The following is a 26,678-nucleotide window of genomic DNA, read 5'->3' as shown; positions in this document are numbered from 1 at the left end:
CTGTAAAGCGCTTTGGGTCTTCAAGGAAGGTGGAAAAGTACCACACAAGTATACGCCATTTACCATGTAAATATCACTTGAATACCCTCTAGGTATCTAGTAGGTACAAACAAGTACCATGTAAGTAGCACTTAAATATCCTCTAGGTAACCAGTAAGTACAAACAAGTACTATGTAGTTCAAACAAGTACTATGTACATAAATAACTCCTAAATAACCTGTAAGTACATAGTAGGTACACAAAAGTACCATGTCATGTACAATGTGAATACCACTTAAATACCCTCTAAGTACCTAGTAAGTACACCAAAGTACCACTTAAATATCATCTAAGTACTGTACTGTTAAATGAAGTGTTATCCAATTGGATATTGTTTCGATTTTCCTCCTGTGTTGTTTCCTTGCCTTTTCTCTTCATGTAAAATCATCCGTGTGAGATGATGTGTTGATTTTAAAATCTACAGAAAATAAAAGTGCTTGGTAATGTTGTCTCTGTCTTTATTTTTGGCAAGGAGCAACTACAGGTGTTCCCCTCTGGAGTCTCTGCTAAATTGTTATCAAATGAAAAGATCTAAACTTTGGTTCTTGTCACTGAAGGAGAAAAAAAACATCAGTCTAGTTTTGTATTGATCACTCTGCCATTATGGAGGAAACGGTACATATGAAACCTACAGAGGGCGGGACTTTAGTTACACTCTGGCCTCAAATTTGATGGATCAACTCCAAACATTTGTTGGCATGGCTATTTTCTTGAAACCACATAGCAAGTGGTCATGGAGGCACATCCCTCAGCAACTTTGCTCTGATATCACCACAGATTCCTGCCTCAGAAAAAATTGATTCACTATTTATATATTTACAGAGTCCAGGAACACATTTCTGCTTTGTTACAATATTTTATGGTCTCCCTCTTCAATATATTGTACTTGAGGCCAAAATCACTTATAAGGAGGGATCTATTATTGTTATATTGTTGAATTGAAGGACAAAATTAGCATTTTCTATTTAGAAAAAAACATGCATGATTTGTTGCAAATGACTGCCAGATTATAAATTAACCAAATAAATGTAATTTCTAACTACACAAAAACGGAAGTGTTAAATTCAAGTTTAATTATTATAATTTATGAATATTTTTTTAAAAGAGTTAAAAATAGTAAATTGTTATAAGGTTTTTTACTTTACACATCTTTTTTTTTAACTCCCATATCCTGACTTCAAGAACGGGATATCAGCCTTTACTTAGATTTCACAAAAAATAATTACATTTTCCTCCACACTGGAAATGAGATAATAATCAAAGTCAACCCTCTAAGCTATATGAAATAGCTTTTTCTGCGCTGTGGTAAAATTGCTGAACCCAGAGACTTTTATCTTATCCATGAGAATTCACATAGTGAGTTTTTTTTTAATTGAGGAGAGAGATCAGATAAAGAGTTTAAGATATAAACTACTTCCTCTAATTAGGTATAGAGCACATTATTAAGGCAGTTTATTCTGCTGCGCCAGAGGTGAAGAACTGGTATGCACGTGCTGTCCAAGTACTGCTGGAAATGTATCAAAACCTTCACTACCGTGTCACAAAATATTCTGCCTGTCTCATTTCTTCACAGTCTGTAGCAGAGCTGCACTACCTCAAGGTTTATGCATTTTGTGATACTTTTTATTCACTGATGGTATTACTTCGGCAAACCTTGGCACAAACACAAAATACACAGCTGTATTTCAAGTCAAGACACAAAAGCAACTAAATTTCAAAAGATAAATACTTCACTTTGAACTGCTGCAATGCCTATGTGAAAGTCTCATCATGCAGCCAAAGTTAATGGTTTCAAGACAAAAAACAACGCCCATTCATTAACTCGCCACATAGCTGCATTAATAGTTTGAACTCAAAATGTCATATTTACATATTTTGTAGACAAACCAACATCTCACTTTGAGGGAAAATGTCAATTTATTGTTTGATAATAGGGTTGTTCACAATAATCAGTGCATTTCAGATGGATAAAGTAAACGCAGATAGATCACAGTTTAGTTTGCTTGAGTTCCTGATTTTTCCGTCATGCAGGGTTGGTAAGTCCCTGCAACCTGATAGAGACAAATGACATAAATGCAAACTGGGAATCTGAGGTGAAATCTTAACAGCATTTCTGCTTGCACATCTGCAGCAAAAATCCCCTCTCTGACTTTTAAAGTACCCGAAGAACCAACTGCCAGGAGGAGACCACAAAGCAGGGTTTGGGAAAGTTACTATGGCAAATACTTCCTGTTGGCACCACCACCTGCTGGAAGAACCCCACAGGGCCAGTTTTAGGAAATTATGGCAACAGTTAAAAAGTGGGTGTTTGGACAACCCGAACATCAGACATGGAATGTCACCTTACTGAGAGAAAAAGCAGCTGAGCCTGTGCGGGAGACTGAGAAAGTCAGGCTTGCCTCCAGGCACATTTGAAACCCAATTCCCCCAGAGGGGTTGGATTCTCTTCCTCTTTGGATTTTCTCATGGTGAAAGGTGGTGAGCTGGTGTGGGTTTGCTGATTGCTCACCAGCTCAGTCATTATGTATTGAGGTTTACCCCGGTGAACAAGAGGGTCATGTCACTGCAGGTTGGGAACAGATCTCAAATTATGGTTTCGGCTTGGAGCCAAACGGCATAACAGAGTAAACAAGCTGTTTGATGTCTCTAGTAAGGGTTCCAGAAAGTGCTATGACTGGGGACTTCTTCTTTTGGGCAAATTAAACACCCATTTGAGAAATGACTATAAAGAAAGTACAGGATAGGGAGGAATGGCCTCCTTGATCCTGTGCTATTCATAGTTTTTCAAAAACAAACACCATATTTCAACATAAGAGTGTCCATCAGTCTACCCAAGCCAAAAGATTGTTGATTGACTTCATCTGACCTTTGGCAAGATCTGTTAACCAATAACCACTGGTGGTGATTGACATGTATTTGCAAATTCGCGGGTGTCTCTGGTTCCCAATCCCAGCGAATACAGGGGGAATTCCTTATGGTTTTTGTACTGGTTGTGGAACAGTGGTGGAGAACTCCTGTTCCAACTGAAGGAGTTATAATATCTAGCAATCTTATACATTAGAGAAAGATTGAGCTTGAGATTGACAGACAGACAGGTGCAGCAAGGGAAGAAGGAGCTAATCCTAAAGGCAAAGCTTCAGAACTATTAGTCCACGTACTAACTGGTCTGTGCGTATCCCATCAGAAGGAAACTCAGGAGGGTACTATGTCTCTCAGTTGTTCCCCTGGCAGAGCTGGAGGAAGTTTTTGTGGAGATGGAGATTTGGGCATTTTTGCTAAGACTACTACATCTGCAACCTATTTCCAGTGAAGATGGATGGGTTTTACAAATTTTAAGAAGTAAGGCTCAATCAAATATGAAAATATGCTCTGATGAATGGTAAATGACGTATACTTTAAAGGTGCGTTCACACAATTTGTGTGTCAGAGGCGTCGAGTTTCAATGTTAAGGCAATGTACAGAAAAAATCTGAGATCCTGAGGCGCGATTTGTGCGTTGGGCGCGGCATGGTTGACAAGGCTTTTAAACCAATCAGGGACTCAGCATTGAGTCTCAGCTTTTCAGTGACTCAATCAAAGGGTAGAAAAATAAATCCAATGTGGCTGCTCGATGCGAGGATTTTCGTCCTGAACTTCCATCCATTTTCTTTACCCGCTGGGGCAGTGGGATTGCCAGAGGCTGTCCCGGTTACTCTCGGGTAAAGGAGGGATACACTCTGGACAGGTTGCTAGTGATCGAGAATGCTACGACGGCACCCGCAGTCCGGCCGGACCCTGGGTAGCATAACCTAACACTGGCGCCAACTTATAACCACCAGGAGCAATGTGGGGTTCAGTGTCTTGCTCAAGAACACTTCAACATATGGGCAGGCAGAGCGTGAACCAAAGGTCAACCGCTCTACCTTTAACACTACGGTCGCCCTAAGACATGGTGTGGAATGTGAAATAGTATAACATAACAAAATGACTCAAAATATTTCAAATCCAGAAAAGTAAAAAGTCATTCAACGGAATAATAGCTCAGAGGTTTTCCTTTTTTCCAGCTGTTCTCCTGCACTGACTCACTGAGCCAATGAAACACTCACAAAAGAGCATTTTTTTAACGCAATCTTTTATGTTCCTCCAACAATGTGCAAATGTTATTGTTTTGTGTCTGTTGTTTATGATTTGTTTGCAGACACTGATAATGAGCTGCCTTCTGGCATAACTTGAACTTGAGTGTTTATTTCCTGGTTCAATAAAAGTTAAGTAAAACCAGTTAGAAATAAAACAGGTAACAAAATAGCAGGCAACTACTGACTAGTCATTTACAGTATAAAACGGAAAAAGACTTTGTTGATCCCTAAAGGGAAATGAAATTAAAATGAAATTAAATAGGCTGTGCCTATAACCTCCAGAAGCCCATCACAACATATATCAGAACCCAACAAAGCCTGAAGCCGGGGAAGGCAGCTGTCTTAGCCTGACAGGGATTTGCTGGTTTTCATATTTTGAGGTGAAGGGACATTAACTCATCAGTTCTTTCTCCTTTGCTTTGCTCAGTTTGTTAGAGTTTTTTTGTGCTCATAAATCATAATTAAAAAAGGAAACAATTTTACATACGTGATTCTGCTGAAGCAACCCATTTACAGAGTGCTGACGCTTTAGTTTGGGAAGTTATGCTTGTTAGTAATTTAGTAGATTAATAGACTAAACATGAACTATTTTCCGGAGCAATTTACATTTGGGTCCTTGTAAAAGTTTGTTTATGGCTGAGCTATTATTAAATATGTAACATACATGTGACTTCGTATGTGCTTAGTCCAAACAACACATAACAAAAAGCTGAATGTTATTTTAGTTTGAACATTTTACATGTGTTTATACACCTATACAAATACCTATAGACACATATTTCCAAAAAGCGAGTATTTTTCAGATTTATTTAGTGAAAACATTTAACAGTTGACCACAGATTTTGCTGGGATCCACCCATTAAAAAGAAGATTGCTGTGCTTTTAACATAGAGTAAAAATTGCACAAAGTATTATCCTCCATTACCTCAGAGGACCGAACACTCAAAGAACCAAAAGGCACAAACAGTACAAAGCTACTGCAGAACTGAGGACTTGAGAGCAGAAGACAGTCTCAGATCACAAAGAAGATAAAATGAGACAGCATGCTGAAAAAAAGCTTTTCTTTTCTTAGAATCTTTCTGTAAAAATGACAATCCAGCTGCTATCTCAACAGGTAGGAAGGGGGGAAAAGCTAAAATATTGTTTCTTAAAAATAAAAAAGTTTCACAGATGTCTTGAGAAATTCCTTTTAGATTTTTTGTTATTTTAGAAACTGTCGTGAATCAAACTAAAGAAAGAAGAAATCTGGGACTGATAAAAGTTTTTTGCAAACAGGTGAACAGTAAAGCATTTTTATGGGATGTATGATTATGGAATGTGGTTTATTATATACAACCAACGGAATTGGGAAACAAGAATTGCACATTAAAATGCAAATTATGGCATTTCATAATAATAAACTATAAAATGTATAAAGGTTAACAGCCTTTGGTGACAATCTTTCTCACAACAATAAGGCCATAAGTGATGAGTAGCATAAATAATGTTTGAAAAAGGAGTATTAGAATTGAACATAGCTTTACAGGTTTAGAAGGCGGAAGAAAACAATTTCACTTTAAAAGTAATATGTAGATGACTAAGTAATTTAGCTACAAGAAAAAGGTTTTAATTATTCTAAAAGTGATGCAGATAAGACTACATTCACATAACCTAAAAGGCCACAGCGCAGCGACTTAAATGCAAGTTTTTCAGTAAATGGCCAAATTTGTAATAGAGAGGCGGGAGTTGCTGTTGTTTACACACCACGTGGAAGTTTTAAGACAAAACTAAAATTTTCCAGCAACCACATACATACATTACAATATTTCCATTGCACTGCAGCAGTTCTATTATTATTTGATTAATCATTTAAAACACTTAAATCAAAGTCAACATGTCTTGAATTATACTCCAAATGATCCTCGTCTACATAGGAGGGGGACATCTACATAAAAGGGCTGATTGGTCAAATGTGTAGAGCTTATTTTAGCATGTGTGTAACCGTTTAAAGGGCATGTCACACAGCCACTATGTATAATTTGTGCATATTGCACGGATAAAAACTTGTCATACATGAATATACATGGAAAAAGTGAGAAAAGTTGTGGTTCTTTAAGTGAAATTTTTAGAGATTTATCACAAATTAACCACATTAAAGCCACGGAAGAGGCACGAATAAACCAAGCAAAGAACACGTAAACCCGCGCGCCGCTGAACATTTAGAGCACTGGGCAGAAATCACATCCTGTCAGGACCATGGTCAGCACCCACTGCGGCGCTGTGGGTCCTGCGGGATTCCCCTGATCTGCACCAGTTCTAATTCAGCCGGAACTAGCCAGACGGGGGGAGTGGGATAGGGGTGAAAGATCGACCGATTTATATACCCGTCACACATGCCAAATCGTGCTTGAACCTTGTGTGATTATTGCACTGTTTAAATGCAATTTATTGGTAAATTGTGCATCAATTATGCAATTTTAACATATGTTCCACTTTTAAGCGATATAAAAGTTAAACATCAGTGGTACATGCAGGAAATGTTCGTTAGACATAAGTTTTGCATAGTTAAAAATTTGCAAAAATCAAACCCAATGTAAGATATATGTAATAACTGCACATAAACTACGTAAAATATCCATAAAATACTTAATTCTTAACCAACCAAAGATTTTGAACAACTCAAAACCGAATTCACGTAAAGACCCATCGGGCGAAAACCCTCGACAGACATCTGTGAGATGCAAAAAACCATCGTAAATTACTTAAATCATGCATGTATTACGAAAGACTGAAATTGAGCGCAAATTGTAGCGGCAGTGTGACACAACCTTAAGGTAACCATTTGTCACAGTTTATGCCACATTTTGAAATATCCCACAGGCTGATGTAACAATGATAAATTTATGATTTAATGTGCAGACCTTTATAAAGGTATAATGTTAAAAAAAAACATTGCATTATTTAGATGATTTGTTTATAGATTATTTCAAATAAAGTGTACTTATTAAAGACTTATTGATAAAAACAAAAAAACTATTCTTATTTTGTACATTCTCTTCACATAAATTGTGCAATAAAGGGTGAAATCTGAATAAAATGTTATTTATGGAAGTCCTAGAACCTGACAAAGACGTGTATCTAAATTCATGTCACTCCTTATAATTTGATTGTGTTTTCACCTGCATCTGCCTCTGGGGTACCATCTGCATCATCCACCAGTTTTGGCCTCACACCACAGATCCTCACATTTCCAGCTTCATTTGCTTTCCTCTTGAAAGATAAATGAGTTGGGTTCAAATTCTATCAGATTCAGCACATCTTGTGTTATTTAACTTCTAAACGAGTCTCTCCAGAGCACGCACCATTGACCCAGTCCTTAACCTTACCAAGCTGCTGGCAAACATACCCACTTACAGATTACAAACATATATCAAGCTGCAAGAGGCCACGCTTTGAAGAAGAAGAAATGCAGTCACATGTTTCATTAAGCTACTGGATTTTTTTCAAAAAGCCAACATGCTTTACCGATCAAATTAGGTCAGAAAATGGCACATAGAAACCTTCATGAAATAAGTTATCTCCAATGCAAACTGTCAGATGCAATGGTGTAAAGCAGGTCCCCAACCCCCTGGCTGCAGACCAGAACTGGGCTGTGGGCCATTTGGTACCGGGCTGCAGACAGACAAAAATGCATACACTAACTTTGATTATTTCCGTTTTGTTCATTTTCTGATGCTGAAGGAACTTTTATTTAGTTAAAAGCCCAAAGCTAAAAACTAATGAAAAACAAACAAAAAATATATTTGGAAGGTTTCTTTGGGGAGAGAGAAACCAGTAAGAAAACCGAATAAGGGTCTTCTTTTTTTTTTTTTTTTTTTTTTTTAAACTTGTCCTGTCCAACAGCTAGGCAGGCAGATGAGAGCTGAGGGCCTCTTGTGTTGGACATATTTTACTTTAACAAGAGGGGTTATTAATCTTCAGACAAACCAAAGGTATGACTGAATAAACCCCTTTTGTAATTGAGGCCAAACTTTATTAATTTCAACCATGTTTGGAAATCTTTGGTGTTGGACCGGACGGAAAAGGAAAGAAGGGAAGAAGAGAGAGGGATGTTAGAGAGGGGGGGGGGGGTGATAGTGAGAGGGGGGGGTAAACCATGAAGCAGCATAGAGCAGAAGGTTTACTGGTTGTTTATCATTACGGTACAGTTCAAATGTAGTACAAAAAGGGCGGGGCCTGTCCACACACACTCAAATGTTATCAACAATTAGGGTCTTCTACTTAAAAGACAAATAAAGCTGCTATTTACAGAAAAAAACAGGAGTTTTCCCTGACATATGGATTTATTGAGACGGTTGTTCTCATGTAGCAGAAGCCACCACACCCTGCCTAAGTGAAACAAAAGAGTCCCAGATAATTCCTTCGGTAAGACAGACTTTATTAAATGTTTACAGTAGCTCTAGAACACACGTTATCCATGCTCACGAACGCTTTAACGCCCAAAACCTTTGTTGCATTATGTAAAAAAAAAACAGACTGATTCACCTAAAACAAATGATACGGTAACTCCCAACCTTCTATGATGTTGGTCACCTTTCAGCTTATCCTGTAAAGGGCTGCCACAGCAATTTACTGGTGGTTTGGTGGGACGTTTTCTACGCTGGATGTCCTTCCTGAAACAACCCTGTATTTTCAAGGCACAGGGACACTTAGATAGGATGCCCTACAAGCACTATAGTTATACAGACTACAGTACACCACATATTTTGGCATATCCCTTCAGCATGGTGCAGGAAATGCAGTAAAAAAACAAATGTTTCCACCCAGGTAGTATGGAGTTGAGACAAAGAGCGCTCTTTTTGCTGTGGAATCTGTGTGGTCATTGATGTAAAAAAAGAAAAAGAAGTATCTGGCTGCACAGATAACCTGATTGATAAAACCACAGTCAGACATGGGACTCAGCTCGTCTCAATACGAAGCAGAGCTGTGTGCAGCTTCTGCGCTGCTCAGTTGCTGAAACTGCAACTCACTGTGGTATTTGGCTGCTTAATGAAATGGATCATCTGGCCAGCTGAGATCTGGCTGTTTTTATTATTTATCTGTTTATGAGAGCAGACAAGTGCAAAGCGTATTTAACAACCAATCACCTCTGGGTTTTTGACTGAGGTACCTGTTAGCACTGTGTGCTGCAACAACCTGCATCAGAAAACACTCGATTTTGCATATAGACTTTTGAAAAAATCTTTAGATAAAGATTAAAAAAACAAACAAAAAAAAAACTAAAGACATGATGCCTTGACACAATTTGTTTACCTCCAAATATTGATTTTATCCACGTGGTCTTTGGTTTTAGCCAGAGGAGTTGTTGTTTTCCTGTCAACTGTTTGAATTATATATCAAATATTCTTAAAGTTATGAATAAAACACAGTCCGCCCCCTTGACTCGCTTTAAAAAAATGTAGAACTAAAACTAGAATGTCAAATATTTGTGCAAAGAGATGTTTAATCTTTCATGCTGTGACATTCCAACCTCCCGTGGTTTATCTTCGGCTTCGTATCTCTGGTCACAGAGACATTTGGGATACCAGACAAGGCATGGATAAGAATTAACATATTACAGCCAAAGCACTGATCAAATATGCCCTCAGGCCATTTTAGTGCAGTTCCACACACCATTCGTATAAGATTACTATAGATTTACATCCCTGCTTGATACCTTTTTCTGTCAGAATCAGCAGTTTTTTTTTAAAGTAAAATATTGCTCTCTATTTTTTAAAAGTTCAAAAAGTACCACTTATCTCTTAATATCATTTCAAACCCTAAAGACACATAAATGTGTGCGTCAACACAGAATATTATACTTCTAGTTTTTCCAAGTGAGACTTTGCAAAGTTGGTCACAATTAAGCAAACAGTGTTTTAATTGTAGCCTGAAATATCAAGATTTTTCTTCGGGATCTTAAAAGAGCAAAAGCGATAAAATGAAAACAAGTTAAACCCTGACTATTTCATAGAGGCTAAAGTGAACGCCGTCTGTTTGTTTATTTTACAGCACATCAGTGAGCCGGACACACTCGCATGCTCTGTAAAAGTACACTACCCCCCTGGTCCAGATACAGGATGTCTGATGATAAGCCAGGGCTGAAGCCAAGCAGATGTGACAGGGATGCTGTTGCACGGAGGTCTGAGTGTTGGAGATTAAATTCTCCTGCAGAGAAGGTCTGAGTGAGAGGCATCCACCCTCTGCACCCTGTTGCTTGTTTTCCCATATTTGTATCATCTTCTCAGGATGTAGTTTCTTACGTGCAAAGAACAATTGTTCACAAAACAAATACTTTTTTTGTTCACCACATAAGCAAGTGAAAAGAAGGTACGGGTTTATTATTTTTTTTGATCTTTTTTCAACTACTTGGTCCAGTTTTCTAACTGCCTGCACAGAGAAACTAGAAAACACCTTTTGAGATCATCTGGCATTCAATCAAGCCAACAAGCTTCAAATGACAAATCAGGATGATTTAAAAAATGGCCCAAAAAAAAGGACATTTACATATATTTTTAGCGAATGGTGACTTACCCTCCTCTCTGGACTTCTGAATAAATGCATCGACTCCACTTTCTCCGTAGTTCCCCTCAGATGCTACGGTGGAAACATAGTTCCAGCCCATGGCTTTGACGATGTCCACCATGGCCTGCGCCTGGTAGGTGTCTGGGGGAACCACACGGGAGAAGAAGTCATAGCGAGTGTTATCGCTCAGCTCTGGGGCTGTGGAGGCGTAGCTCACTTGAGGGATCTGAAAAACAGGATAACACAGAAGGATTACAGTCTATAAATTTGCACGAATTAAATGCATGAAAACATGAAAAGAAGATCTTGACATCTGTTGTTGCTTTAAATAGTCCTGGTGATGGCATGTACGTCTGAAAAACAATGAAATGAATCTATTTAACGCAGTTCAAGCAAGACTAATGTGTTTCTAATTTACATTTTTCAATTTTGTGATTTATTTAAGGCATTTTTGCACAAAGTTTCTCTGTGCAGACCTACAAAGGTCTGCATTCTTACCAAAAGTAAACTGAGGCATAAATAAAGAATGTCAAGACTGAATAATCAAACTTACTGAAACTGTCCTTTCATAACCTTGGCATAGATTGTAAAAATGCCTTTCAGATGGTTTAATTATTAAAAAATTTCTTTTTTGTTTGGATTTTGTAGTTATTTTTATTAGGATTTTGATATTTGCAAATTATCCTTTAGTGACAGTCAGTTCAAAGGCACATAAAACAAGTCCTGGTTCCTTCCACCAACAGCAGATTTATACAAAAAAAAATAATAATAATAATAAAACTTTTAATTTTAAACAATACAGCACTTCAGAGTGTATCATTTAATAAAATAAAAGCAAATATAAAATGTGAGGTCAAGGAAAAAACTACTTAATCAATATATGAAAATTAACAGTTCAAAGAATTTGACAGACCCCCACAATTTGTGCAAATAAGATGGGTTTAGGAAACACACTTAATTTTGTTTTAATTTAAACACTTTCATGTTCCACTAAACTACATAGGAATCAACTATAATAGAATAGAATATATTTATTTATATAGCACTTTTTCCAGAAAGAATCTCAGAGTGATTTACAAAAGGAGCATAAAATCAAATCAAAATACAGAGGTAATAAAATACAATAATAATCAAGCAAAACACAGTAAACATAGTAAAGCAAGGATCAAAATCAACCAACTCTCCTTAATACTTTTTTATGCTATTTTAAGGTAGGTTTGGAGCAGAATTGGCGAATTTGCATCAATAGGTGTCAAAGGGTTAAGGATGCAGATAATGAATTATTGCTAATTTGTTTTGAGACGTATTTACCAATAGCTGGATATTTGCCAATACCTTGGTTTTGCAACAACAGAACCATTAGAACCTTTTTCTAACAGAACAAAAACCTAGACAGCATTCTGAAGCTCTACTTTAAGCATTTTGGATTTCATTATGCTACATAATAATAGTAATTTTTTTCCCTTTTTGCATTTAAAGAAAATATTACAAAAAAGAAACTAAGTATATTTATATTAGGTTGTTTTGGTTTAGTTTATACAGTGATGCATAGAAGTTGATTTTCATGTCCATTGTACCCTGCTCATTAAATTTAAAAAAGGCAACAGAAAATGCCATTTTCTTACGTCTATTTTAGGGCGCTGTCATTCTTTTACCTTGGTACTGTCCTTAACCTAGGTGTTTAAAGTCCAATATATAAATGTATATGTACGATGGAGGCAAATCCAATTATATATTTTTAGTATTTTCACTAAACATTGTTTGTGCAGCAGGACATTGGAATATGTGGTTTACAGTTTGGTTATTCTAATAATATACAGAACTTACCGTAGATTAAATCGATGCATTCATTATTATTATCATTAAAAATGCTCTGTGCAATATCCCCACTTACAAGGAGCAATATACACCATATGCAAAATACTTTTGTACTAATAGATTTACCAAATTTATGCTTGAGAATCTGCTTAGAACTGTGTGCACCTTATCTATATTTTCATGTTGTGTGTACTTTGTAGTAATGAGGCAAACGTTTTAATTGTACATGTGTTTAGTGACAGTAACAACCAAACTGATTTGGAATCTGATCACTTTGCTTAGTGTGGGAACTATGTGTGTTCTGGAAGAACAGTGGACCACAAAATGCCTTTGTTTGCAACATTTTAGATGTCATTTTAAAATCTAATGAACCAAATTTGGATGAATGTAAACTTAAAACCCCTTATTTATTTAGATTATGAACATATTATGTTTATCTAATGCAATAAAGCCATGATGGGGGAAATCAATGTAACTCTGGAGCCTCAAGGAGCAGACCCATTGCCAATACTGATGTACAACATTTGAACTTTTTTTTTTATCTTGATCATTCTTCTCACTTCAAGGTAATTGGTATTGTGTTATTATACTCCACCACTCATCCATTTTGCTTCTCAAGAATTCCAATATCGAATTTGTTCTCTAAGATTTCAATATGTTTTGCAAAAATCATTTTTTAGGAGGGTTAGAGAGAGAGTGTTACTGTGGAAGCTAACCTACAACAACAATCAGCAGAAATCGTAACATTTGGCATTTGTCAGTACATTCTTGTTACCCAATGTTCTGCTGAGACTAATTTTGTGGGAAAAGAAATGGGCAGCCTGCGAGATGTGTACTATTTTAATAATAAATCTTGTCAGCTAAAATATTCTTACACTACGTTCACACCACCCTCGGAAACTCGTGTGCGACCACTTCCAATGGAAAGTTTGGGTAAACATGTGTAAATGTGCGTTTGAGGCTTCCACATTTAAAACTCTAGCTTAGACCAATCAGGAAGTCAGATTTGGTTGTGATGTAAAGATGCCGTCCCGTTAAATTCATGGAAGTCCCAACCGTTTGAAAATTGAACATGGAGAAGAATTTCTATGAAACCAAGTCTTTCATATATCGGAAAAGCTATGAAAGAAAAAGCTTGGAGCAAGATTTACGAGATTTGTACCGCTTCGACATTTCACACCAAGCCTATTCCTGCAGGTACTTGCGCTTGTATAGAGTAGCGACAGTCCAGTGTGAACAACACATGCTGAAAGCGCGTTCAAGAACCCTTGTTCAGCGTGTTTTTAGTTGCGCAACACGTGGCTGGTGTAAAAATAGCCTTTGATGTATAACATTATTTTAATAAATGTAACTGATTAAATGCAACATGTTACTACCCACCTTTGCATGTTTTTTAACATTGCTAAAATTCTTTTTATTTATTTATTTATTTAGTTATTTATTTTTAACTTGTCCTGTCCAACAGCTGGGCAAACAGATGAGAGCTGAAGGCCTCTTGTGTTGGACATATTTTACTTTAACAACAGGGGTTATGAATCTTCTGACAAACCAGAGGTATGTCTGAATAAACCCCTTTTGTAATCGAGGCCAAACTTTATTCATTTTAATCGTATTTGAGGATTTTTTGTGTTGGACCGGACAGAATAGGAAAGGAGGAAAGAAGAGAGAGAGATGTTGGACAGGGGGGGTAGAAGGGTGATTATGGGGGGGGGGGGGGGGGCATGAAGCAGCATAAAGCAACAAGTTGCTGGATGTTTATCAATACGGTCAGGTAATACAAAACTAGAAGGGGCGGGCCCTGTCCACACACACACTCAAATGTTGTAAACACATCTGTTGGCTGCAAAAATGTCCACGTGTTAACATGTACATAACGATAGTGTTCACACACGCATACTTATGCCTTCAGACCAACTAGTGTGAAATATTTCATTCAATCACGCAAAGTGTTTGTGCAAAGGTGAGCTAACACCTGTGCCCAATTGAGTGTTTATGTTCTTCTAAAATGGATGGTGGAATGTGAAAAGAAGGAGGGAGAGTTCCCAGCCATCCCCACCCCAAGACCCCTGCCGCAGCAGGTGCGGCAGCCAGAACCAGGCAGTAGGCAAAAAACAACCGCCCTCCGGGTGACCACATCCGCCACCCAGGCCAGCGCCAGCAGGACCGCCCCGAGGCCCCCAGAGCCAGAGAGCAGGGTGGCACAGAGGGACAGAGAGTGCAGCCCTGCCCCAACCAGTAGAGCAGCCCCCTCACCATTCCAGGATGGCCCAGCGCCAGGCCCCACCCGCGAAGAGTGCCCGCAGCCCCAGGCGAGCGCCTCATCACCACCCAGGAGTTCTGGGTGGTGATCATTGTTTACGCGTATGATGCAAATTGTACATGTGCACGGTGACAATAAAGGCATTCTATTCTATTCTATTCTATTCTATTCTGGGCATCCTCCCGCCCCACCCCAGGTACGGGCCAGGACCCCCCAAGGGAGACCCGCTTCGCGCTCAAGGCGGCCACCCACCCGGCCCACGGTGGGTCCAGGAAGGAGTAAGGCAGGGGCCAGCCGTCCCCGCCCATGAGGAGGGCACTAGGAGAAGAGGGGGTCCACAAGAGATGTTGTGAACATGGCCCGACCAGGCTCACCCACAGTTGGAAATTTGGCGAGGCCCAGCACACAGGGGCAAGGACCAGAACCCACACCACAGGGACACGGACACCCCCGGCTCAGGTGTGATGCTATCCCCAGCTCTTGGCCTTGCCAGAGAGCTCAGGGATCCCTCTCCCTGCGTGGAGAGAGCACTGCCGTGCCCAGAAAATCAGCACCCAGGGGACGTGGCCACCGTTGCCAAGGGTCCAGTTCCCCCTACCAGGGATGGGGTAGGAGACAGATGGTCCAAGGTCCCACCTTTCTTGCAAAATGCGTGTGTGTTTGTGAGGGTGTGTGTGTGCATGTATGTGTGTATATGTTGGAATGTATATTTGGAGGAGTAAAGGGTGTGTGTACTAAGGGGGGTGCAGTTAAAATTGGCGGGTAGGGCACTGAGAGGACGTCTCCTGATTACTCACAGTGATGCTAAAATTCTTACTAATTACTCATTTATGGACCCCTCACAGTAAAGTTTGTGCATTAAAGTAAGCTGCCACCTGAATGTTTTCCTTTAGTTCCTCCCCATGAGCTGTGGACAAGGTTATTATAGTTAACGAAAACGAACAAAAAAACTAAAACTAGAACTGAAAAAACATTTTCGTTAACTGAAATAAAAATAAAAACGAGAGTTTTAAAAAAAACGAAAACTAACTAAAACTGTTTGTTGTGTGTATAAAACTAACTGAAACTAACTAATATTAACCCCAAAAAATACTTCGTTTTCGTCTTTGTTAATACATAAGTCTTTTGGGTTGAAATAAAGTTTATTTACTTCACGCTGCTAGTTTTACTGTGTATCTGAACTAGAGGGCTGCATTGGGATTGGGTCCCGCCGGGTCCCGCGGGACCCAACCCAAATCTCGCGGGATTGGGCGGTTTGAATTGTGCTGCGGGCGGGAGCGGGCGGCAGAAAAAAACCCCGCGGGATCAGTGCTGCCATGAATATCTCATGAATATATATTAGCGGACTACGTTAGGCCGGGCAGCTGTTGGATTCTTATGTACTGAAGCTCCGTGAAGGCACCAGGTAGAGACGCCTAATGGCCTCTGTCATCTAACCTGTTGTTGGGGGTGTGCAACGCCCCGCCCCGCCTCTTACTAAGAGCGCGCTTCAGGCCGTCTGTCTGCGCGCGCACACACGCACACTTTTAACCGAACGGGATTTGTGAAAATATATTTAATAATTAAGTTGCAAATTACACAAAAGAGGAATGCATGAAGAGATGAGGCTGGAGGAGGGACATGAATCTCTTTAATAATATCAATACACCTTAGACATTTAGGGCCCCTTGGTGTGGAGGGTGAGGGGACATCACTGTGAGTAATCAGGAGATGTCCCCTTAGTGCCCTACTCGCCAATTTTAACTGCACCCCCCTTAGTACACACACCCCTCCCCCTTCAATATATACATTCAAACATAAACACACACACATGCACACAAACACCCTCTCAAACACCCATACACGCACACACATTTTACAAGGAAGGTGGGACCTGGGTCCATCTGTCCCCTACCCCTTCCCTGGTGGGGGGTGCGGGCCCCTTGGCGATGGCGGCCGTGTCCCTTGGGTGCCGGCTCCCTGGGCCCGGCGGTGCTCTCTCCGCGCGGTGGGGGGGTTCATATTACACCTGAGCCGGGGGTGTTCGTGTCCCTGGGGGGTGGGTCCTGGTCCTTGCCCCTGGGCGCTGGGCCCCGCCAAACTTCCAACATGGCCGAGCCTGGTCGGGCCATATTTATAACATCCCTTGTGGGCCGCCCTTTTTTCCCCGGGGTTCCCCCCTCCTGGGCGGGGGCGGCGGGCCCCTGCCTTGCTCCTACCTGGACCAACCGTGGGCCGGGTGGGTGGCTGCCTGGAGTGCGGAGCGGGTCTCCCTTGGGGGGTCCTGGCTCGTACCTGGGGTCGGGGCGGGGGGATGCCCGGAACTCCTGGGTGGTGGTGGGGTGCTCGTCTGGGGCTGTGGGCGTCCCTCTCCGGTGGGGCCCTGCGTTGGGCTCTTCCGGCGCGGCGGGGGGCTGCTTTCCTGGCTGGGCTGGGGCGGCGCTCTCTTTCCCTCTGCGCCTCCCTGCTCTCTGGCTCTGGGGGCCTCGCGGCGGTCCGGCTGGCCCTGGCCTGGGTGGCGGTCTTGGTCGCCCGGGGGGCGGTTGTTCCCTGCCTGTTCCCGTGTGGCGTTGGGGGAATTCCGGCTGCCGCTGCTGCTGCGGCGGGGGTATGGGTGTGGGGGTGGCTGGGCGCTCCTCCTCCTTCTTTTCACATTCCACCATCCATTTTAGAAGAACATAAACACTCACCTGAGCACAGGTGTTAGCTCACCTTTGCACTAATAGTTTGCATGATTGAATGAATGAAAGATTTCACACTAGTTGGTTTAAAGGCATAGGTATGCGTTCGTGAACACTATCTGTTTTGTGTGCATGTTGACATGTGGACATTTTTGCGGCTAGCAGGTGTGTTGATAATATTTGAGTGTGTGTGAACAGGCCCCGCCCTTTTTGTACTACATTTGAACCGTACCGTAACGATAAACAACCAGTAAACCTGTCTGCTCTATGCTGCTTCATGGTCTTACCCCCCTTCCCCTCCTATTATCACCCTCCTACCCCCCCCTCTCTCTAACGTCCCTCTCTCTTCTTCCCCTCTTTCCTTTTCCGTCCGGTCCAACACCAAAGATTTTCAAACATGATTGAAATTAATAAATTTTGGCCTCAATTACAAAAGGGGTTTATTCAGACATACCTTTGGTTTGTCTGAAGATGAATAACCCCTCTTGTTAAAATAAAATATGTCCAACACAAGAGGCCCTCAGCTCTCATCTGTTTGCCTAGCTGTTGGACAGGACAAGTTAAGAAAAAAAAAAAAAAAAAAAAAAAAAAAAATATCAATACAAATACGTGTTTTTTTTCTTGCGGGAAAAAATCAATGCATCTCTATTACTGTGCGGGACTAAATTCTATAAGTTTTCCGGGTGCGGGCGGGAGTGGACATACATATTGCGGGTGTGGGCGGGAGTGTAACGCATACGTTGCGGGAGCGGGCGGGATTGGTCAGAAATTCAGCGGGCGCGGGCGGGAGCGGGATGAAGAAAATAGTCCCGCGCAGGGCTTTAATCTGAACCTTACGGCATCACGTAGTCTGTGACGTCACATGATGTCTGTCGGACACTGCCGGCTAGCGTTGTCATAGACATTTACATGAGCGTGATGGCTGCATTAAAAGTTGGGAGAAAGCGGGAGAGTCCTATTTGGGACTTTTTTGAATATAACAGCGTCGAAAACTAAAGTAAGTGCCTTGTAGTCGAAGCAGGAGACAACATTTGTGGAACGCTCCTCAAAGGGAAAAACCCTACGAATCTAAAAGTACATTTAAAAAGCGCACACAACAACGCAAATCAACAGTACCTAGACAAGCTAGCCTGTCGCCCGCCCTCCCCCGAAAAAGAAGCGAGAGCAGATAACGTAATGCTGTTATCGGCTGTTGTATTTTAATTTAAGGATGGTTGTCCTTGTGTCCTCTGAATAATAAGTGTTTCAAAATGTATCTTTGATTGAGTTTTTATCATACAATACTTATTCTGGTGATTTTGAATCATGCACCTGACAAATATCCTAATTTACAAAAAAAAAAAGAAGAAAAAACTAAAACTAACACTAAAACTAATAAAAACTAAACTAAAACGAAGCAATTTCAAAAAATAAAAACTAATAAAAACTAGTAAAGCAGCCTCTAAAAACTAATAAAAACTATATAAATTTAAAAACAAAAATTCAAAACTAAATAAAAACTAAAACTAATAAAAAATCCGAAACTATTATTACCTTGGCTGTGGATGGACTGCTGTGGAGCTAATACCTTCCCTACCTCTCTGACTTCACACAGCACATGCCTTTGTTGGGAGCCACTGTAGCGCTGCACTGATCCTGCAACCACCACTGCAACAACAGGCACACACCTGTTCCATCTGTGCTTATCAGTTCCAGCTCTTATCAACACAGACAATCTCTGCACTGATATTGGCTTTGTGGCAGTTGTCGTTTTTGGGACAAGATCAAGAAGAAACAACTTTTTTTTTTCTTTTACAGCTTGATGTACCAGGAAACAGAAACATTCCTCTGTTTAGTGAAACAACATTCAACCAACTGTGGTTTGGTGTGGCTTCTTTGTAAGGAGAAGGGAAATCAAACACTGTTAACCTAATCAGGCATATAATGTGTGTGCGCATTGTAATAAACTATTATTCGGTTGCGCGGCAGCCTCCTGGATTACATTTGTCTCAGGTCATCAAACAGTCCCCATGCATGTTGCATTTCTGTGTCACTTTCGTGGTGCTTAGCAGGCTCATTCAAACTCTGCTGCTTCATAAACTGCACTGGTTGTACAACACAGATATTAAATATTCATATTTTTGTTAAACTGATCCTGTCAGATGCTTCACAATGCCTGCTGGATAATGTAGTCCATGAAGAACAGCAGCTCGCATTTCTCTGCAACAAACCCTTGTCAACTTTAAGTTCAAGTTTTCATCAGAAGTTGGATGTTCAGTTGGATTAGATGTCTTCTTTTAAAAAATCTTGTTTTCATTTTCTTGGAAGATAGGCATGTGCGAACTTTTTCACACTTCTTTGACGTCACTGCTCGGAATTCAGCAGGTTGAAAGGCAAGTGTGTTAGAAAGGTGTTTAGACGCTGATAATGATGTCTCATTTTAGAAGGTTTTAGCAGCATTTGTACCCTTTAGTACCCATACTTCACTCCTAATATTTTTACAAAGTGGTAGGAAAGGAAAGCTGCTCTTGATAGCTACTTTCAATTATTATTTTTATCTTTTAGACAATACATAGAGTGATAATGTACCTCTTCTGAATTTTCGGTTAACGGTTATTATTGAACTCCTTCAGTTCTTCCATGTCAATGCTAAATGATTGGTGTTTTTCTCCCTGTTTGGAGACTTTGGGTGTAAATTAGATTTCACAAACGCTTGCCCATGCAGCTGGATTAAGTGGTCAAGCAACAGCTCTACAATCCAGTTTTTCCAACTGATTGAAACCCTCGTCCAATACTCTCATGTTGAGCTCAGACAGCTGTTGGAAGAGTGACGTTTCTTCTGCTCACACATCTGTGCTCCTTGGCTTATTAGAAGCCACTATTCACAGACGGTGACAGGAGTGGGCAATTCCACCAAATTAGACCAGCAAATATTAATGGACAGAAGCTGTTCATTACCACACGTTACATAATCTGCTCATTTTCCATTAATATGTATTTCTGGAACCTCAGCTTTCGGTTCCAGAAATGGAGGTATGTTTCAGGATATGTCAAGTTGCCATAGTAACTCATGCTCTGAACATAACCTGGTCTGGAGCAGGTTTAGTTGAAAGTTAGTTTGTTTTCAGAGAGGTGAAGCAGCATGGCGTGTCCATTTGAAGATGATTTAGTGGATGAAGAAGCTCAGATAATACTTTTTCCACCATGAGAGGGTGATAAGTTCACATATGGATGTTGGAAAAATGAACTTTTTTACTTTGATCTAACTTAATTATTTGCTTCAGTTAAGATAAATATTTTTTGTTAAGTCAGCTTAAAAATAACACATAGTTTTCAGACAGTTATTTTACTTTCATTCAAATTAATTCAATTTAGTAGGTGTAACTTTGGTGCTGCTGTTAAATCTGCACCGCAAGGGATTGTGGGATACCATTCCCTTTGCCTGTCTGGACGGATTTGGGTTTAAGTGTGGGTTTTTGACCAAATGTGTTTAGTTGTTTAGCTGTTTTACTGTGTTTTGCCGAGTTATTTTGTCCTACTATGATAACGTCTCTGCACCATGAGTGATAGCACCCCTACCATTTCTTCCTATAATGACCATGATGGAAAGTTCTTTAATGAATTTGCACTCTGTGCATTTTTTTCCATCCTTTTTATTGTTGTACAAATGAGTATATCTGCCAGCTCAAACTTAGACATATGAGGGTTCAAAAAATATAATTAATTAAGATGGAGTTAGTTAGATAAATATGTAAATTTGAGTTGTATAAACAATTAATGAGTTTTATAGATGTAAGAAATTAGGTTACCAACCGAAGTAATTCATTTAAGTTGACAAAATTAGATAATTTTATATATATATATATGCGTCACAAGGAAAATGGAAATAAGATCAGAAACTTGTGTGTTTACTTTGTCCATTATTTTTCTACAAGCAGAAGCTCTTTCTTTTGCTGATGCAGCCGTATTATTTTTTGATGGTCATATAATCTTCATACGCCGTAATTAAAATCTCAGACTCCGTCTCACTGAAGTGTAGCGCTTTCTTTTTTTTTCACCACGCGTTTCCATGGTGACTCTGGAAATCGGCAACATATTGAGAATGTCTTTATGTACCTGCTGTGCACGCGCATTAACCCAGGGTTACCAAGTCGAGCGTAATTACCCCAACTCATATCTGGTCTTTTGGAACCGACATACCCAGAGTAAGCAAGTTCAGGCGGATTTCAGCCAGAGTTCAGGATTAAAGTCAGGGTAGTTTAAACATGCTTTCTGGAATACCCCCCACATGTTGAGTCACACAAAATAACAATAACAATAGTTTTCTTAAATTATAGTTCAATTTTGTGCTCACAGTGAGACAAGCCAAAATTCTAACAACTTGTTCTATGTCAGCTGAATATTGTGGGAGGTTTCCTTTACCATGCATTCTATTTCCTCCAAACCAACAACATAACACATCTGTAGCAGTTAAGTTAAGATGCTGTATGCAAGACAGTGTTAACACACTGCGTTAACACTCTTAGCTGGATGCATGGCCGGCCCTCCCTATACGCGAATTACGCAGCCGCGTAGGGCCCCCGTCACCACCAGGGCCCCAAAGTGGCGAAAAAATAAAATAAAAAAAGACCCAAATCTGGCAACCTATTTCATAGCTGTGAATGTTGTGCAAAAGAAAGTTGCCTGCACTTTAATGATCCCCCTTGTCAACACACCTGAACCAATCTGGCAACCCAAATAATGACGTTACGCCACTCTCAGCAACGATTGGCCAACATCACTGCATCTAAGCCTGGCACAGTGTGCATTTACGAGCGCATTTTGTTTCAATAAAGTTGAGAAAAGAAAAAAAACGAGGGCATTTTGTCACGCTGATCAAAGCGACAACAAGAGCACTTCATGCCGAAGAGACTTTATCCATCAGGAGCTGAAAAAAGATGAACAACTTCAGCATCAATCACAAGGTAAGTTTGGAGGATGATGGGGCCATATTTTTTACATTATCCAGTATTTCTGTGCATTCGCGATTTAAAATACTAATTGATCCGAAGTTCGGTAAAGTTAGAAAGACAGGTGAAGTTTGCACATAAACGACCCCGTTTGTCGTAATTTCCAATGGAAAACTCTAAAATAATTCTGATACCCAAGTTTCCTGGATAAGGTCAGACAGGACCTTCCAAAACGGCGAAGAGAAGATTAAATAACGACAATGGTGATGGCTGATAAATGTTTAACTCACGTTATTGTATTGTTTAATTGTTTTGCTAACACATATTTAGTGCGTTCTGCATTTTCCGGTTTATGTCAGTATAGAAACTGCTGTTTATCTGTTATAGACAGTCTGGTAGTCTGACTTTTTCAACAAAGTGTCTTAAAATCTTGCATTGGCATGAAATATGGAGAATCAAAACTGCCAAATACATACGAAATAAAGGTTCTAATTTATTAATGACAAATAAAATAAATGTACTCATTTTAAAATTATGAACATACAAAATAATAGAATAAGAAGTGTATAAATGCTTATATTTCCATTTATACTCAAATTATTATTCACATTTATTATTTATAAATAGGTACATTTCTTTCTAATTTGTATTTCACAGTTTTGGTTTTACATAATGAGGATGTTTTGCACAGTTCCGTGTCAGCCAACATTTTCTTCTGCTCTCAAAAAGTATCAAAAAGTATTGGAGGAGGTGCAGCATCCACATCCCTTCATGTGGCATGTAAAGTAATTTAAAAAACAGTGTCTGCATAACCCCCTTTTTTCCATAAACAGCGGCTGAAGAGTATGGAGCCCCAAACTGTTCTTAATAAATAAATAAATATGATCTTGTGCAAATATATAATCAAACAATCTATTTCTCATAAATATATAAAAAGATCATGACATTGTGAAAAACCTGCACACAGATTTTAACTGAACCACTAAACTATTAGTAGTATTCTGCTATAGTTATTTTATTAACTTCATCAATAATTATTGTATAATAATTCTTGTTTTTTAGCTGCAGAGGAAACTCCTGTCACCACATCTTCTGTTGAAAGGGAAAATGTTGATGTTGCTGCTGGTAAGTTCAAATCTACCCAATATGGAACCCAAATCAAACTTATTGTTTCATTATTACTTAAAGGACAGTCATACATTTGTGCACAGACGCACAACAGTGAAGGCACTTCTTTCCAACATTCTGCACTAGATATATCTCATTTATATTACAACAACAGTTGCGTTTTGTTGGTGCTGCTGATCAGTTAGAGGGCCCACAAATTAAATCTCGCTTAGGGCCCCCGGAAGACCAGGGCCGGCACTGGCTGGATGGGTAGGTGTGCTATGTTTTAACATCATGTCCCCTGTTTAGAATGTGTTTAGTTTGCTAAACCTACATAAATCTTCATTCGCATTCAGATCTTTGTTTTTATTGTATAATTATGGATGTGGTTAGCGCTCTTGCCTCACAGCAAGACGGCCTCTGGTTCAAGTTCCGGCCGGGGGACCTGAAACAGAACACCAACAGTGGACTTTTTCTGTGTGGAGTTTGCATGTTTTCCCCGTCCATATGTGGGTTTTCTCCGGGGACTCCGGCTTCCTCCCACCATCCAAAATCATAGGTTAATTGGTTGCTCTAAATTGTCCCTAGGTGTGTATGGGTGTGTAAGGATTCAGTGGTTTGGTTTTCTTTGTCATGTTTTTGGTTTTCTTTTTGTCAGTCACTCCACCTTCAGGTTCATGATCCACAGCTGTCTTCAGTTCAGTTAATTACCCTCAGCCTATTTATGTGTCTTGGTTTCTGTTCATCCTTGTCAGGTCATCTGCTCTGTTTTTTCACTGTTTTTTTTTCTCCCCATAGTTTTGTCATGTTTCAGTTTGTTAATTAAATGTTTTATTTCGTGTCACCAATCCTGGTCTCCTGCATTTTGGGTCCTCCACCTCCAGTTCGTGACAGGGTGTGTGACGGTGGCCCTGCATCGGACTGGAGACCTGTTTAAGGTCTACCCTGCCTTCGCCCGTGAGTTGCCTGGCTAGGCTCCCCCCGGCCCGTGACCCCGAAAGGGACAAAACAAAAAAGATGAATGACTATTACATGTGTTTTTTTTTTTACAAAGGTTTGAACTTTGAGAGTTTAAAGAAGAGAGAAAAGTGTGAAAATGTTCATGTCTGTCTGAGAAAAATGTAAAAAATGTGAGTTTTTTTTCTTGGTAAACATGTAGGTTGGAGGCAGCAATATTTCCTTTGAATAACCCTTTCAACCACCAAACATAATCCAAGATAAAACGATTACAATCCATATTGTGTTTTTGCTTTTGCACAAATTCAAGTTTTTACCATCAAGCTGAATTTAAATCTAAGTTCTTTCAAAGTTGAAGTTAATGGATTTGTCGTTCATCACGCAATTGGAGTCTCTCCTTTTCAATTAAGAATCTGCTGTGCTTCACCAGTGAACATCACAGTGATGCTTTCACTGTCTCCCTACAGTGTATTCCCCATGTACACTGAGAAGTTAAACCAGTGCTGTACTGACTGACAAAGTGCTGCTCAGAATTTTTATGTGTCTTTTCTTTTATCAGGCAACTCAACTTTTCCATTGTTGTTGTTGGACCCCTTACTTCAACAGAGTGAAAAAGGTTACCTTTTCCACTGCATGGAGAGTAATGGCACGGGGATTCTGCTGAGTCATAAACCCAATTGAGATCTCTCTACCTATTGTTCCTAAGATCGATATGGTGAGATTAAAGAGAACAATGCAAGCTCCACACAACTTCAGAAAAGAATTAACCCTGAAGTGATACCGTGGATGTTCTTGCACAGCCTTTTTCCACGCAAGAAATGCTTCAGATAAGAAAATCAAAGGTCAGAAAGCATTAGTGTGAAGTCATTCATACCTTGTTCACTGTTTTGTTCAAGTTATTTGTAATACAATTCTGAAACGCTATGACTGCAACAAACAGAGGCTTTCCAGACACTAAAAATGTACATAAACAAATTATTTCAGGATCGATTTAAACCTTATACAAGCTGAAATTGACCTCAGTGAACTCAACATATATATATATATATATATATATATATATATATATATATATATATATATATATATATATATATATATATATATATATATATATATATATATATATGTATATATATATATATATATATATATATATATATATGTATATATATATATATATATATATATATATATATATGTATATATATATATATATATGTATATATATATATGTATATATATATGTATATATATATATATATATGTATATATATATATGTATATATATATATGTATATATATATATGTATATATATATATATATATGTATGTATGTATGTATATATATATATGTATATATATATATATATATATATATATATATATATATGTATATATATATATATGATTTAATGTATTTAAACAAGGCCGGATACAGGTATGGGTAATGGTGGGGCAAACCCCTCTAAATGCTGTGGAACCTCCATATAAAAAACGAAACACTATGTGATGGGCCACAAAAGATTCACAATGACAAAAAAAAAGAAACTACAAAACAATTAAAAATAAACTAAAAGACAAAAAAATGTTCAGATGGCTGGACAAATAGATGAGCATACATAAAAAATAAAAGATAAATTCAGCCTCAACAAGGTACAAACCAGTGTCCAAGACCAGTAAATCCAGAGTGTAGGGTAAGGAAGAGCATTCAACATAAACCTTATAAGAAACAGATCAAAGGAGAAGATGGATATTTAGCTAGATGAACTTTTACGATGATAGGATGGTTTTCTGTGCATTTTACGGGCTCGGTGGGATAGGACACTGTAAACTCTTAGCACACCCAGACTTGCCTGTCCCAATATCCTACATGCACCCCATATTGGGGATGGCTAAAGCTGGCCCTGCATAAAAATAATATTTTAGTGATTCAGTGGCTAATTTCAAGACATCACTTTCTCCACACACCAGAATGTACCAACAAACAGAAATCCATGCATTTAATTGTTAGCTCTAAGTTCTACTTCAGCACCATGTTAGGAGTGTTGAAGGTTCATTAGAGGTGATTGAATTATGCTACAAAATGTTAGGAACCTGCAAAATGAAATCCACCTAAGGGGGGGAGGGAGAGTTGTAAACAGGAAGGGGAATTGAAATGTGTTTTCAGAGTTTTAATTGCATCACAATGCCTTTCAGCTTATCTCCATTAGTGTTTGGTGGGTACTGGTACAGAGCGCTGATTGCAAAT

At 39.3% G+C, this 26,678-nt stretch overlaps 1 protein-coding gene across 2 annotated transcripts in view; it reads right to left on the bottom strand.

Annotated features, from left to right (window-relative positions):
- Window positions 1–26,678, bottom strand: part of LOC101164479 (metabotropic glutamate receptor 4) — a 239,060-nt gene that overhangs the window by 56,350 nt on the left and 156,032 nt on the right. For both annotated transcript variants that reach the window (XM_020704800.2, XM_004070921.4), the window contains exon 3: window positions 10,707–10,923. In XM_020704800.2, coding sequence (XP_020560459.1) covers window positions 10,707–10,923 — 217 coding nt within the window. The remainder of the gene's footprint in view (window positions 1–10,706; window positions 10,924–26,678) is intronic.

This window comes from Oryzias latipes, chromosome 7, assembly GCF_002234675.1.
Source record: "Oryzias latipes chromosome 7, ASM223467v1".
NCBI classification, from domain to species: Eukaryota; Metazoa; Chordata; class Actinopteri; order Beloniformes; family Adrianichthyidae; genus Oryzias; species Oryzias latipes.
This window is presented reverse-complemented; position numbering and strand designations above follow the sequence as displayed.